Here is a 16,737-nt window from a genome sequence, read left to right on the forward strand (position 1 = left end):
CTATTCGTGGTAACTCTAGCCAGGATTGCAACATATGGGTAATTTTTTAACCGAGTGCTTGATAAGAAAGATATCGTATTCGTGGAGCACATTTTCTAACACATGTTTCTACATTCAGAGGCAGATCAACAACATGCTTTAAACCTTTGAGTTTTGAATGTAATGGTTTTACAGCAATGTTTGACAGCAAACTTTGCATCAAATTTTAGAAGAATGAAAGAGGCTTCCAACTTCATATCAGACAAGGCTTTTAGCATTTTGCTAAGCATGCTTTGACTTTAGGAGAAATGAACACTGTAAAATATTGATTCTGTGGTTTGCATGATGCCCTTCTTGTTCTGTTAGTAGTTTTTGAAGGAGCATTATAGATCACAAGGAGCTCTGTTAGACCTTTATCAAGGTTAGTGGGTGCAGCCTATTTTCATCAAAGCCATGCCTGTGCACTCGGCTCAAGAACCAAGCCGGCTACTTCCTTCCTAGAAACTGGATCACATCACATGACACTACACACTGGATGTGGAATCTGCTCTAATTTGGCCCAGGTTCATTTCTTAATCACCGTATAAGTAAGATGTATGACCATGTAAATCATCCTGTTTCCACCAAAATCAAAATGTGTAATCCTACTCCCCTCCTTGTTATCCGCTGCTCCTAGAGTGTTCCTCCTAAAAACTCTCTCTTCAATCCTACCTTGGTTGGTATGAGCCATCAAAACCTCAGACCAGAGTTCCACATCACCTCCTCTATTGCAGAAAACATGACTGCCATGGCTTTGTGGAAAGCCTTCCCAATGTTGAAAAGGGCAATGAACCAACAAGAACAACTAACAGACCAATTCTAATCTTGAAGCAATCCATCTGACTGATCGAACAAACAAACTATAAAAATTCAAGAAAAGCATCCAAGCATCTATTCTTTTACATGCTGAAGTTAAAAGATCAAAATCTCTTCTTCAACTAGCACCAAGCAGGCTCTGACTACTTCAGAATTTCAAACAAGAAAAAGTGGCAGCATGTTAGCATGTTTCCAAAGAAAGGGTATCTGGCACCGTGTCTGTCCTACCAATTCTCTGAGTGCACAATGTTGCTGCGCACACCAAACTCTAACTTCATATTCAGGAAAAGGAAAAGGGGGCAGTTTCATTTTATTCAGTGCTGCACATAGAACAGGTCTTATTCCTCAAAATGCCACTTTGCCCATTTGTTGGTGGTCACTATTCCATTGTTCTCTTTTACAAAGTAGCAAAGTTTAACTAAGAAAGTAATAAAAATCTGAAGCATACATATGGAAATACTTTTAAAAATCATCAGTATAGCACATGGAACCTTTTTCTCATAGATATGAGACATGCAAAGTATAAGAGAAGACCTTTATTGCCGAAACTGGAATATCACTGGAATATCACAGATCAGACACTTCTTCAGTCTACCGACATAAGCCTATAGACCATGCAGCTTCAAATTTTGCCAAAAACCAAAGCAGGTAAAGATAAAAGCCAACCCTTAGGGGGCCGTTTGATAGCCACAAATTTATTTCTGGAATAAAATTTCCATAAATTACTGGAATTGATGAAACGGAAATATGTTTCCGTTTTTCCAAAACCAGCTTTTTTGTTTTGTTTATTTTTCTAGAAAAAAAATTCTTCGTTTGGTGGAAATGGTGAGGAAGAAGGAGGAAGGAAATGGTGAGGGAGGAGGGAGGAAAAAGGGAGCGAGGGAGGAGGGAGGAAAAAGGGAGCCAGGGAGGAGGGAGGAAGGAGGAAGAAGGGAGGAAGAGGAAGAAAGAGGAGGAGGAAGAAGGAGGAGGAGGAAGGAGAACGACGCAGAATAGTGGAGCCTCAAGAAGCAGGCCCTTCTTCTCTTCTCCGTCAGAACCAGATCTAGCTTCCCTTCTTCTCTTCTTCTCCTTCCCTTCCCTTCTTCCCTTCTTCTCCTTCCTTTCCCTTCTTCCTTTCTTCTTCCTCCTCCCTCCTTCCCTTCTTCTTTCCTCCCTCCTCTCTCCTTCCCTTCTTCTTTTCTCCCTCCTCCTCCTTCCTTCCCTTCTTCTCCTTCCCTCCTTCCCTTCTTCCCTTCTTGCTCCCCTTGCTCCCCGTCCATTCTTCCTCCTTAATCCATCGGTCCAAAATGGAAAAATTTTTCCACCCGTGACTGGAAAAATTTTTCCACCCTGGAAAAATTTTTCCGGAAATATATTTCCGAAATCACCTCCAACGGTCCAAAATTTTTTTCTGTGGAAAAACTTTAAAAATTAGAAATAAATTCCCTAGTGCCTATGAAATGGACCCTAGAAGAAAACACCCACCAACTTGCAATTCTCAGTATATTAACCACTGAACAAACTTCACGACAGCTGCAGCCCAAAAATCATTGTTTTCAAGTCATTAAAGACATTTTGAAGTTTGTTATCCATAAGAAAACCAATTTTACATCCAATTTACTATCCCTTGTTGAAACTAGGACATGAACATGAACAACTATGAACATGAACTAAAACCACCATATCTTTTCAACGGGCACTGAGCATGGCAACAATGGGGAACAAAAAACAAACAAAAACAAAGCGCCTTTCGGTGAAAGGGTAAAGAAGCCCAGCCATGGAGAAAAAGTGAAAAGAGGATGGCAATAACACAAGCATGCCAAAAATAGAGCAATTGCTATCAAAATTATCAAAACCTTAGCACTATGCTTGCAACCAAAATGAACATGCAACATTCAAGTATAAAGTACAGAAAGGCAGAAACAACATGCAAAACAATCACAAGCCCCCCCTAGGACAAGCTCCCCCTAGGTCTTTGTGATGGAAGGGTTCATAACAAGATGAATTCCTCATACTACTCCTATTATAAGGGTTCCTTGAGAAAAAGAGAAAATATTGACTAGGCAAAAAGGTTTCTCCTACCCAACTAAAACACCACTTTCAAAGTTGAGGCGCTGAAGGTTGATAAGATGAAAGGATGGATTCCATAGCCCATGACACATAATTTGTAGGTGTAACTTTGAGGAATTGTCCGAGGGAAAGGTACAATAAATTAACTTAGATTATGGAAGAGATATAGCATACTAGAAATGAGAAACATACAATTCAGTCCTCTCAACCTAATCAGCAGCAGCAAGATTCAATCTACTTGCTGTAACATATACAACCGGACTTCTAATTGCCACAACAATTGGTACTGACGCAGATCTTCAAATAAGTCAACAACTAATTCAGAATCAGGAAAATTTATAGCAGCACACCGTCTCATTTTTTCTTTGAGAAAGAAGCTCCAACTTGACGAGCAAAACAAATCACACATAGTCAAGCTATGATACCATGTGAACAAAATGAATATCTCACAAACAGGCAAATCTATTGAATCACAAATTAATTTGTTAAGAATTAAGCTCTTTAAGAGCTTGATAAGACAATAAACAAAAAAGAACATGAGCTGTTGGGATCTCCAACAGCTTGAAACATAGCCAATGCAGAGTCCTCGGCTCTCTACAGCTAAGATATTTAGCGGCTCTCTACAGCTAAGATATTTAGCTCGGAAAGCAGAAAATAAAAAAAATAAAAGATTACAAAAACAAGAAAATAAAAAATAAGAGATTACACAAAGCAAGAAAAAAAAAAAACATACTGCTAACATAGTAGATGTCATCACATGATGATTACATACATATACGTTCACTCGTTTTAACAACTAGAAAAAAATCAATCAAATAATTCTGCTTCTCCTAGGATGCCTCAAGGAATAACATGAAAAAAAAAAAGATAAAGAATTTGCCTGAGAATACACTTATGAAAGCTAATAACAGACTTAGCGTACTCCATTGTGAGACTCCATTGTGAGTGAAATACAAAAAAGCGCTGTTGAAGATAAAAGTACAAAGTGTAAATAGACACAAAAATTTCATCAAACAACTTGAGGACTAGCACATTGAAGACAACAAATGAGTGAGAGAGACAGGAAAAGATAACATACAAGAGCTTCGTAGGCCATGGCAGATGCAGAGCTTAGCCACACACACACACATAGACAAGAGAGAGAGAGAACAGGTTGACATAGATGTTTCAGAAACAACCTCATATGAGAACACCCACCCACCAGCGATTAGGCCTGGAAGCCTAGAGCACCTTTCTTCCGCAGGTCAGGGATGTAAATCAGAGACAAAGAATGAGTATCTAAGCAGAGAAAGGCGTTTTGTGTCGGCCATGGCCTACTCAGAACCCGGTGTGAGCGAGAGAAAGGGAGAGGGACTGGAGAAAGAAGGTTTAGTGCATACTGCATACCCTAAAGAAGAGAGGGAGCTTGGAGGGAGACGGGTCGCATGGTAGTTGAAGAGGAAGGGGAGACACTGGGGAAGAGCCTGCGGTTTAGAGTGAGCCTCATCATTGTGAAGAGGTATATTAAAGAACACCGCTAATGAAGGTATATTAAAGAACACCGCTAATGAACAACGGAAAGAGCAAAGAGATAAAGATCACCTTTTCCACCCTAAGCCTCTCTCTCTCTCTCTCTCGTGAGTTTATACTATGACGTTACAACCTATCTTTGCTCCACCAAGAATTGGTTCCTCCACCAAAAAAAACTTGCCATAAATTCAGTTTCTGTGTAAGAAGCCATTATCATTATCCCATTAAAACATATAAAGCCATTAATTGACACAAACACATAGATCTAACAGAATTTAATTAAAAGTAAAAGAAAAAAAACACAGTTCACATTTTACAGTAAAATACGTACAACAAACTCAAACTCTTGGAGATAATCTAATGTGGCTTCTCCAAGTTTCACCTCAAAAATGCAAAACAAGTAACCTACGTATGGCCAGAAAATGGACTTTGAGAGTCTCCTTGATGGCTTTTGAAGCTAAAATTAAACAAGTGCAACCCCTTGACAAGTACCAAACCTCTGGCTTCATCAAAAGATCATTCACTAATGAAATTTTACCACATATGCGGAAGAGAGAGAGAGCTTCCCCTACCGAATTTAACAATAATTTTGGGAGAACCAACATTTCTCTAGATTTTGGTATTGATGGCAAAAACATGGAACAGTAGTGACTGAAATTTTGCCTATTCTGTGGAACCAAAATTGTGCAAAACGTTGATCACCTAGGATGGCTTCCTGTGCTGGAGAGGTCGCTTATCTTCCTCTTGCAGTTGTTATTGGAGGAAGACTCCATTTTGAAGAAGGTAAGTTCAACCATCCATAACTTAAACTGAGTAAAATATTAATGCGACTGAGTAAAATATTAAATAATATTTAAGGTAACAAAAAAAATGTTACAAAGTGCACAGATCTACTTAGAAAACTTGTCCATTGTTTAAAAAATTGAAGAACAATAGAAAAATTGGGACGTACTTGGCTTCTCATGGTACTATCTTGCACAAGTGTAAAAGAGCAATTGCAACATTTTTTCTTTTCAATATGAAAGAAACAAAAAACATAAACTGAAAACAAGAAAAAGGAATGAGTGAATGTACTGTAGAAGGCTTGCATCCCACAATTGCATTACAAATCCAAATTTGATGATATTCTTGATTCAAAGATGAGAAGCAAGCATATTGGACATATCCAAGTATGGACCTCAGTGAAGATAATGATGTAAAAGTCAACAAAAAATACCAAGATTAATTGGAAATTCATCTCTTTCCATCCTCCCATACCCCCACTTGAAGCTGGTGGATCATCATGATATGCAATCCCCACTTGTTCTCATAAAACAGTATCTCAACTTAAAAAAATCAATAAATTTTAATTTAAGTGCATTGGCTGGTCATGTTCACTAAAATTTCACAACTTGTAGCTTCAATAATTTCACCAACAACTGGTGAACACCACATTTATGAACCAACAAAAAAGAAGGTGTTCCTCCTATTTACACAATCAAATCAAGTGTGGATCGAAACCTGGGTATGGTGGTCGAAACTCGCTCCTACCTTGAGCAAGACCTCCAAGGCACACACTGGGTCAACTTAGACCCAAGAGACCAACCGGTCAAAAATAGCCAATTCTTAGAATGTGATCCATTAGTTCTCGAGTGCTCAGTTGTTTTGCAATTTTTTACAACCAAAAGACAACACTTTCCTATGTACTGTTCTACAAACATCTAAACTTGTCCCAATGAAGAATCAATCCATGAAAAGGGATAATAAGCCATCCATGACAGACTCAACCCTAAGTCTGGGATGTCTTTGAAAAGACTCAAAGTTAAGACTGAATTATGGTTCGGGTTTATTTAATCCTCTTTCCTGAATGGCATATCTCTCTTAAGACAAAGGAGATGATAGGAATTCAGCACACTCAACTTGGGTATACTAGCTTATGAAGTTTTGTCTATTCCGTTAACAGACTAGTGGCTTGGTAACAAGATTGGGTGGTTACTCCTACACCAAGAAAGCCAAGACAAGAGATGTCAAGATTTTACGTTAAAATAACAAAAAATCATCAATTTAACTCATAAACCTGAGTGGCCGTGTTGTGCAAATAATAAGGCCATCATTTACCCACAGTACCGTACAAGCATCAAGATTCATTTCACATCAATGTTGTTGAATCTCTCGAAGGGATCTCTCTCAATTTTCAAAATATGAACATAAAGGAGTCGTCCTCAGCGTCTTAGGAAATCAAAAGGAGGATTAGAATTTGATTTCAGAATCGCACATCTACGAAAGAATGTCGCATTAAATTTCTGCAAGTTCAGCCTGCATGCCTTTCATCTCTTGACATGTATCTTTTGTTTTTTTCTTTATTTTTCTTGCTTTCTTTTTTCTTTTTTTGTATTCGGCTTTTTGCCTTTTGATTTTGTTTTTCAGGCCGACCTTCACCTTTGAGAGAATACCTCACCACCTCAAAGGCTACTACGAGACTCCACCGCTTTGGTGGTTATGTATAATTTTGTCACGTATCCAACCCGCTTCACCTTACGGGCTTTCAACGAGCCAAAAGTTCATAAGTCATTATCTTTGCGGAATAGACATAAATCACCTATATGCCTACCCCGGTACTCTTGATTACCGACCCAGAGGAACAACTACACAAGTCTCGAGCCCATCTCTCAACTCTCATTTTGTAACCTGTTAAGATTTTACAAGGCATTTTGGCTTCTCTCACAAAGTATTTTTTTGCTAAATCCTTGTAGATGATTAATCCCCAGAATCAAAAACATTTCCAAGTCTTGACTTCCTCAGCTTCATAGGATTTTTCCTCATTTTTCATACTAAGAATTTTTCGAGTTTACCTCTTCTATTGATTGACAACAAAAACTTGAAATTTTCTCCTTTTAGTTGAGAAGGCACTACAAATAAAACAAAGACATATCATTGTGTGAAAAAGGCACTTCTAAAATTTTTTTTAAGCAAAACTGAGAACTTTTTTTTTTAAAGATCTTGACATCAATTGAAACATCTCTTGGAAGTAGAAACTATTTTCTCTCAAAAGGGAGGGGATCATTGCAAAACTGGATGGGTTGGCAAGGTAGAAGAACAAATTTATTAGTTCTCTCACACAAACGGTTTTTGACAAAAAAGGTTGGCTTAAGGGTGACGACTTCTCATAAACACCAAGTCCACAACTGATTGGAAGTTTTCCAACCATTTGGAAATTGCATTTTCACATTTGGCAACACATCCTAACTATAACTGGTGACCGGACAAGGTTAGCAACTTGAGCACTTGGGCAACTGGTTATTTTCTATATGCCTTTCAGTGCCTACACCATAATGGGTCTGATACGTTTCAGAACCTGAGCTTAACAAGAGGATGACAGTCATATTTCTAAACAAATAATATGTTATTTCATGAAAGGAAACTACTTATCGAAACAACAAGATGCAAGAGGAGAGTAGCAACCAAAGGCCTTTGTTCTGATGGAGAATTTTAGAGATACATAAGAAGTAACTCATCAAATTTTGCATCAACACATACAATTAGAATTTTTAAGAAAAGAACAAACATTGGATAAATGTGCCTGTTACCTTTTTTGTCTCTTCTTATCCAGCTTTTGTCAATAAAAGGGTTCAAAAACAGGTGGCATGTGAAACCAAAAAAACCATTTAACAAATTGGGTTTACGTACCATTGACGTCAGCAATTGTGTGAGTCTGTCGAACAGAAGAGACACAATAGTGCCTCTTTCATCTTCTAAGTTACCAGATGCATTTGACAAAGAAAGAGTTCAGACACAGTCACACAAGTGGCATTTAAACCATAACTAGAAACACACTAGATTAGATGACATCAACGCAGTGTACCTCAGAAACAGACACAACAAATGAAACATATACTGAAAGACATAACGATGAGGCAGAAAGCATAGCAAAAAAAAGACAAACTATTTTCAAATTAAGTTCATATACCCAAACAAAATAAGGTACATACAAAGATATATCCTCTTGTCACCTACTCCGATTCTTCATTTTTTGTAAGCTAACATTTTTAATAAAAGTTATTTGAACTTTGTACCGGTAACCCCAAATATACTGGAATAAGAGTTTGGGCATAAACATTAGAATTTTGGCAACCTGAATATACTTCATTGAAAATCGTCATTCTTTGCTTGGGAAAAGGGGCCACGAGAATCTATGTAACAGAAGAAGAAGAAGAAGAAGATGATGAAGATGAAGAAGAAGAAGTTACCTTATCTTGTAGAACTGCACCAGTAGATCGACATCCTTGCCACAATGCTTGAGAGTCTGTACAGAGGGAAGGTCGAAGACGTAGGAAGAAAGGGCGTCAATGATTTCTGGGGGAAGAAGAAGCCTACGAAACTTCTTCCCTCCCCTCCCCTCTCCCTATTACGAAAATACTCGCTCAATGATTTCTGGGGGAAGAAGAAGCCTACGAAACTTCCTCCCTCCCCTCCCCTCCCCTCTCCCTATTACGAAAACACTCGCTCCAAAAAAAAATACGAAAAGAGCAATGCAAGTATTTTGCTCTTCATTGGAGGAATTAATGGTAGATAGAAGAAGAAGTTTTGCTGCAGAGCAACTCCCTTCCTTATTCTGTACTGCCGTTTCGTTTTTGTCTTTTCATTTTGGGACGGCGGTCAGTTAAGGCAATTCATTGTGAATACCAGTTTAATAGAATGATAGAGTGCCCATGGGAGCATTTCCAATTAAAAACATTGCTTTCCTTCTTATTCACATCATGTTAATTATATATTGCCAAGATCCGAACCCTGGTTTTAGCCCCTTAATATGGATCTGAAATCCATATTTCTTGACATCATGGAGATCCAGAACAGTCGGTCCAGCATCTTCGATTTATATTACAAACTGATAATTATTTCATTAGATTCCACGAATATTTTGGCTCGCATTAGTAATTAATAATCTTTTGTGCATGATTGGCATACTCTGTGTGTGTGTGTGTGTGAGAGAGAGAGAGAGATGCGACGTCGGTTCAGCTAGAAAATGAATGTCTCACAACGTTTTAAACCACAAAAGACGTTGAAGTTTTTAAATCCTAACTAACTTTTGTTTGTTTTTTCCATATGAATACTACATTCAGAGGCAGATCAACAACATGCTTTAAACCTTTTGAATGTAATGGATCAGAACAGTACCATGCGTCCCACTGTCTTCTTCAACAAAGTGCAACACTCTTTCGCCAACCAGAGCTCACTTGAAAGCCTGACGAAGAGTTCGATCGATCGTAAGTTTGCCAAGCATAATGTGTAAAGACCATTAATTAAATATTTGAAAAGAAAAACACACTTCTTACGTTTCCTGAAACTTGGGTAATCTCTCCTTTATTTTCTTTCCTCGATCTTTCTGTTCAAAAAATTTCATTTACCAACTTGTTCTTCTTTCTGATTCTGAACCCATTTTTGGTTCCCCACTTTTCTTTTCTTTTTTCTTCCCTCTTTAGTTCAGTAGTTTGGTCGTTCTACTAAAGCCTCCTGATTGAATTGATGCATGCTTCCTGTCAGCTCTTTTGGGCATTTCCTCCTGAAAGGAACTAAAGATTCGTGGATTTCTTATGTTCTTGCTGAAAATCAGAAGCAACAGGAACGGGTTTATGTGGCATGATCTGTGTGAAAACGGTATAATCTACCCCTCAAACGGGAACACGCTCCCAACTATTGGTTGGAAGGGTCTCTGTCCCCTCCTGGTACTAATTTTCTTCTCTTTTTCAGTTCAGTGTTTGGTCTCTTCTTTCCTGATCCATTTGTCATTCCAAATCTTAGATGTGTTCAAATTACCTTCAAACTCGGATCAGCATTCAACCTCACCCTGTTTTCATAGACTGCTAACGTACTATCAAACGAAATTCTTTGAAAAGCATAAAAAAACCGCATGTCTAACCTAACACAAGTTTTACAGCAATGTTTGACAGCAAACTTTGCATCAAATTTTAGAAGAATGAAAGAGGCTTCCAACTTCATATCAGACAAGGCTTTTAGCATTTTGCTAAGCATGCTTTGACTTTAGGAGAAATGAACACTGTAAAATATTGATTCTGTGGTTTGCATGATGCCCTTCTTGTTCTGTTAGTAGTTTTTGAAGGAGCATTATAGATCACAAGGAGCTCAGTTAAACCTTTATCAAGGTTAGTGGGTGCAGCCTATTTTCATCAAAGCCATGCCTGTGCACTCGGCTCATGAACCAAGCCGGCTACTTCATTCCCAGAAACTGGATCACATCACGACACTACACACTGGAGCCGACCACTGGATGTGGAATCTGCTCTAATTTGGCCCAGGTTCATTTCTTAATCACCGTATAAGTAAGATGGCTACGACTATGTAATTACTTAGCCCACATAAAAATTTTAAAAATATATATATATATTTCGACCCCTGCCAACATTTTAAAACTACAATGTAGCCCCTGGCAATAGGTATGAATTTGCATTTTATGAAGACCATTTAAATCTTGATGTCACATGACTTCCCAGCTGTTTCTATCAATTGGAATATCTTCCGGACCACCTTAAACTGGGAACTAATTAAGTAATTCCATTTACAGTGCGTCCAATTGATTCGAATCTCAGAAATAAGCCTGACGGATCTTAGACTTTCGCATCCATAACAACACCCACACCCCGGAACCATGTCACGTGTTTGCATGCTTGTGCTGTTTAAAGTTTTCCAGTTGTCTGTAATTTGTTCTATACGACAGGTTAACTGTTGCAGCTTCGATTATTCCCTTGTTAAAAACCCTGATACTTCACCATTCTAGCACTCTGATGTCTCAGGATTCTTCAGTTTGTTCACTGAATTTCACATATCCGGTCCAGTTCTCAGTTGTTATTAGATCACCGTCATAGTCAAGTTGGATACTGTTTTATGTAAAAACCCATGACAGAACTTGTAGCACATGGGGTTGTTCCCTGATTTTCTCCTCACTTCCAAACGGCAGCTCATCCAAAAGCAATTCAAAAGTTTGTGTTCTTTATTATGAAGCTTATGTGCTAGAGTTGAATTGGCTACATGTGCTTCTTTTTGAAGCACATGATTTTGAAATGCATTTTTTCACGGACACTATGTCATTGTCGCAGAAAATAGAATGTGATTATGGATGTTGTTCTTATGGATACAATCTCATCATATTTATAGAAGTGTTAGCGCAAGAACACATGCTTCTTTGTATCAAAATCTTTTCAAAAATAATCAGCGTGCGTGACGTTTCGTGCATTTCAATTTTCAATCCGAAATTGTCGCTTTTATAAATGATACTTGCCTTTTCATCACAAAATTTAAAACAAGTCAAACCCGACCTGTAAGATTCGAATATCTCGCAGGAGTAAATTTATTTAGTGCATGTTTCGGACAGTCCGTCTAAAATTTCTTAGTCTAAAAGGTACAAGAGTATCGAAAAGATGAAATACAATAAAAAAACAAATAACAACTGTTAGGGGGGTTCGATAGTCTCGGATTTGAGATGCTCAGAATTTGAAAACTATCGATTTAAGATCTAAAACCCTTCCTCCTTTTGATTTAAAGTCCGACTTTTTTCACTGAAAAGAAGTATAATAAAGATCTTAGCTGTAATGAACCATGAATTTTACCGTGGATCTTTTTCCACATCAAATCTGTGGATTCAAAATTGGAGACTACAAAACCATAATGTTCAAAAACCATAAAAGAAGACTTTAGCCTCATGTGAACTGGGAATCATGCATGTATTTATGCTCGGCGGAAGAGCAAAAAACGCAGATAATATTACACGTATAAATCAGTGTTACTAACGTAGATTGTCAGGTACCGATGAAGATCAAGTTGGTTCAAGTCTGTCAAAGTTGGTTCATGAAAAAATAAATAAACTAATATATATCTACGCTGATGCATTCTTCGTGAATCAACTAATAGGGTATAGCCAGCCGGTTTTACCACTGCTAATAAGGTTTAGGTAATGGTTTTCCCCTCACTCATTTGTAAAGAAAAGGAAAACCTACAAGGAAAGATGGACAACTACCATGTCTTTTACATTCGGCAAGCTGTTGAGAGTAACAAATCAACTGCAGCGCTATCCAGAATAGATATGACATGATTTTTTCTCAACCTATAAAAGTATTTCTAGAAAAGATTAGCGGCAGGGCTCTGCCAAATTTCAATCATTTGTTCATCTTTCCTAGCCAATATCATCCTGTTTCCACCAAAATCCAAATGTGTGATCATACTCTCCTCCTTGTTATCCGCTGCTCCTAGAGTGTTCCTCCTAAAAACTCTCTCTTCTATCCTACCTTGGTTGGTATGAGCCATCAAAACCTCAGACCAGAGTTCCACATCACCTCCTCTACTGCAGAAAACATGACTGCCATGGCTAACCAACTTACAGTGAACCCCTTCCCTTTTACCATCCTTCCTCATTGGTCCACCCAGTGAAACCCATGGTCCATCGACCCCAAGCTTCCTCAAATCAGCCATAAAAACATCCCCACTCATCACACCTACTTTAAAAATCCCATAGACATTATCACAAACAGTTAGATCTGCAAAGCAATCACCTTTCTCATGCAATTCCCACACCGCTTTGTTGTCTCTTATATCCCATAATTTGATGCTACTCACAAACCCAGATGGACCACGATGCAACCCAGATGAAAGAAGAAGATTAAAACCAGCTGACCAATTCAATTTGGTACAAGGGATTGAACTGCCAAGAAGATCAACACCATATATTTCCTGCTTACCAATCTCTGTCACCGGCTGGAAGCTTGAGCGATCAAACACCACGATTGAATTCGAGTTCCTACGCTCAGACTCAAAGCTCACGAACAGCAGCTCGGGTGAAGATCCAATTGCCTGCACATTCGACCCTGAATGTGTTTGGTTTTCCCAACTCAGTGTTTCCAGAACTGACCCCAGCTTGGAGTCAATGATTTGCAGGCCGGAGAAATCAGTGGCTCCTGCAGCAGCAATATCTGGCGAAAGTGCAAGCAGGGAATCAATGGCAGAGAATTCGGTGAGGACAGTGGTTTTCTTCCGCAGCGACCAATTGAAAGACGTAATTTTGCTGCCATGGGAGACGAGTATGGAGCCATCAAAAAAGGGGGCAATGGCGGAAGGGTAATCCCTGCCATTGAGGGGCAAAATGAGGGCCTTTTCCAGCTCAAAGGCATCGAATTCAGAGGAGTTTGTGATGGGTCTATTGAGAAGGTGGACAAGATTATAGAATTGAGCTTCAGAGATGATATCATCAGGATCAAATGCTTTGGCTTTCGAAGGAAGGGCTCCTGTCCTGAGAAAGTACAGCAGGATGGAGAAGAGTTCAGGGTCCCTATCAATGAAGGGTATGGAGGCCCCCTTAGAGCAGGCAAGGGTGGTAAGGAATGACCCAGGACCAGCAAGATCTAGCGTTTGAGGGGAGGTTTGGAATATTTCACCACCAACGTTGAGGGTTATGATGTTAGCTTGAGGATCACTCTGAGAATCCCTGGTACAAGGTCCCGCAAGGGGAGGAACGAGGGACATTTGGGGCGCCTAGGTGAAGACAAAAAACCTAAAACCCTGGTAAAGAACCTAACTGCAGCAGAAGAATCTGGGGAAATTGGGTTGTCTTAAAAAGGCCCAGAACCCAATTACAGAAGGGCTTGGAGGAATTAAGAAGCATCATACAAACCCCAAATCCCCGATTACTGTAGCCTAAAAGATATGGGAAGTTGGGGGCACCCAAGGTACAAATTGACGATGCTGGCCACCAAGGAGCAAAGTTACAATAATGATGCTAGCCACTGAGAAGCAAAGACAATCAGCAAATCAAACAAAAATTAGCAACATTAGAGACTTTAAGAGGAGACACAAAGAAACTAAAAAGGCAGTAAATACAAAAAGACATTAACCATCACGATCAAGGAACATTTTCCACCAAATATGGCCACAAAAAATCATAAACTATTAATTGCTTTGTCTTAGTGTTTCAAATGTTGTGACATATGCTATTTACTTTCAGGAAATACTAGGAAAGCAGAAACTTTTCTCAGGTAAAAACTATATTTTAACCTTCAATAAATTGTTGTTCACTAATTGGGTATTGACAGTGATATGTACCATTTCGATGTGCCACATGAATTTCTAAAGCATTTGGAAAGAAACATTTCACATACACATATTTAAACACACACACAAAATATGGAAACCCATGGAAATGCTATCCTTTGACTTTCACTAAAATCTGGGCTTAAACCAAAAGACAAGCAGAATGAATTCACCAGCAGGGTTACTGAAGTGTCTGCTCACAAGTAATGCACAAAGTGATTTCCCACAAAAAAACCTCCTGTAACATGAGAAACTTTTCTCATGTTCCTTTTATTTGAGAAAGATGCTTAGAGCGAGCTACTCAAGACGTAGCCTACCTAACCAACAGTAGAGAGTAAGCAAAGCAGTATACTGAAGGCAGTGTTTTTAACCTATTGGAAAGTATGGTATGCTTTGGTAATTTATAAGTTTTTTTTTTATTTTAACCGTTGTAACTAGTTTATAAAGTTCTGAGGAGCCAATAGTGTTTAAAAAAACTAAGGTTGCTTAAGAAATAATACTTCATGGAACTTAATTGATTCATTTATGAGACTAAAAAGTAAGCAATTGTGGACAAGATGAACTGCGAAATACGCTAAGAATCCCCAAGTACCACAATTTATTTTTCCTATTGATTCCTTACATGGAAGGCACGACCGTGCCATCTCTTCTGGATTGAAAATCACAGGCGTCCAACTTCAATTGTAGCGTTGTTCAGGAGCTGAATAAATGCAAAGGTAGACCCCTAATAAGATATAAAATTCAGCAAATTGCTATATCATTGCATCGAAAGAAGTTATGCGGAGTCCACTTCAGTCACCACACAAGGAAAAAGGAAAACAGGGGAGATAAATATTAGAAGTTCATCCATCGGGTGTCTATTTCTCCCAGAATCTCCCACAAGGAAGAAACAAACTCATAACAAGAGAAATGGGCACTTTGTCCTCGTTCCATTTTTTTTGCATCAAAAGAAAAAGAGAAACTAGTCAAATCGAAGAAGAATTAAAAAAAAAAACACAAGTTCTCGATATTGAAGGAGAAATCCAGAGTCATGAACAGTAGTTGGCATACGGGTAGAGGAGAGAGGAGGACTATGAGCCCCTGAAGGAAGGCTCAAAGTGCTCGCTGAAGAAAAATGGCGGAGAGAGAGAGAAAAAAACAACGAGAGAGACACAGAAATGGCAGCCTGCTATTGACGGTGGAAATGGCGGAGGGAGGGAGAGAATGAGAGAGTTACCTTTCACCGCTGCTGAGACGCTGCGCTGGTGAGGAGATGCCCAAAACAAGCCACGCAGGAGGAAGAACAACCGCAAGACGAAGAAGGGGAGGGAGAGATAAATTGCGCATAACCTTGGACGAAGCCCTAATTATCGAGGCTCGACGGGGATGATCATCACTTGTCTAGACAACCATATGCTTCCACAATCCAATCACGGCCTGGCACACATGCGAAGAGGAGATCTAGAAAGGGAACATGGTAAATTCCTTCTTCTTCTTCTTCTCTCTCTCTCTCTGTAACTCCTTCCACTTTTAAGCCCAACAGATTATTAGATCCACTCTCTCTCTCTCTCTCTCTCTGTAACTCCTTTCACTTTTGAGCCCAACAGATTATTAGATCCAGATCTTCAAACGGAAGACGACAGAGACCATCACACTGATGATCATTGGTGACGCTTCCTTCAAACGGATCCAATAAACTTCAAGTTCTTTTAACCATTTGTGACGGCTTCATACCACGTTGCTATAAATGATTGGAACTATTGACGGTGAGAAAAGACATCGGTAAAGAATCTAAAGATCCATCGAACTTTTGACCACCGGTGTAGTGTTTGTGTTGCTAAAACACGACGCAAATTAGCGTCAGAAAAGACCACTTATTTTTTATGTGGTGCATAATTGCCTCTGCAAAGACCATCAAACAGACCATTTGTAGCGCGCCGTGTTAGAGAGCATCGTTAAAGATCATCAAACCTTATGCCAATTGTGACAAGAACCTTTGACTATTTGTGACGCGCTTCTCAAACAGTAAATACTTAATTATACCATTTGGTGACAACGGTTTAAAATTCCGTCAGTGAAGGTATCGAACATTTAGCCATTTGTAGCGCAGTATACAGTAGCATTAGTAAAGACCATCGAACTTGAAAACAGCATCAGTAAAAGTCATCAAAACTTCAGCCACTTGTGACTTGTTTTAAAATAGTGGCAGTAAACAAATGTCACTAAACTTCAACCTTCTTTGATGTTTCATCCAAGTTTGATGTTTGCATTGATGCTTCAATTTGCTGTGCC

General features: G+C 38.9%; 2 protein-coding genes across 4 annotated transcripts; both read right to left on the reverse strand.

The window, feature by feature from the left end:
- Nucleotides 1-29: 29 nt before the first annotated feature.
- On the reverse strand, nt 30-10,284 carry LOC126410108 (uncharacterized). The gene is made up of 3 exons (XM_050078098.1): nt 10,189-10,284; nt 8,622-8,776; nt 30-2,227 (listed from the first exon to the last, which is right to left on the reverse strand). The coding sequence occupies exons 1-3, from the start codon at nt 10,282-10,284 to the stop codon at nt 1,426-1,428; spliced, it is 1,053 nt and encodes a 350-aa protein (XP_049934055.1). The 3' UTR covers nt 30-1,425.
- Nucleotides 10,285-12,086: 1,802 nt separating this feature from the next.
- Nucleotides 12,087-16,038, reverse strand: LOC116254435 (BTB/POZ domain-containing protein At5g41330). 3 transcript variants are annotated; one of them, XM_031629826.2, is made up of 3 exons: nt 15,683-16,038; nt 15,089-15,166; nt 12,087-14,162 (listed from the first exon to the last, which is right to left on the reverse strand). In XM_031629826.2, the coding sequence occupies exon 3, from the start codon at nt 13,900-13,902 to the stop codon at nt 12,505-12,507; it is 1,398 nt and encodes a 465-aa protein (XP_031485686.1). In that variant the 5' UTR covers nt 13,903-14,162; nt 15,089-15,166; nt 15,683-16,038; the 3' UTR covers nt 12,087-12,504. The 3 variants fall into 3 exon arrangements, with proteins under 3 accessions (XP_031485686.1, XP_031485688.1, XP_031485687.1); XM_031629828.2 differs by having other exon boundaries at nt 15,089-15,190; XM_031629827.2 differs by lacking the exon at nt 15,089-15,166.
- Nucleotides 16,039-16,737: the final 699 nt, after the last annotated feature.

Source organism: Nymphaea colorata, chromosome 5, assembly GCF_008831285.2.
Source record: "Nymphaea colorata isolate Beijing-Zhang1983 chromosome 5, ASM883128v2, whole genome shotgun sequence".
Classification (NCBI taxonomy): Eukaryota; Viridiplantae; Streptophyta; class Magnoliopsida; order Nymphaeales; family Nymphaeaceae; genus Nymphaea; species Nymphaea colorata.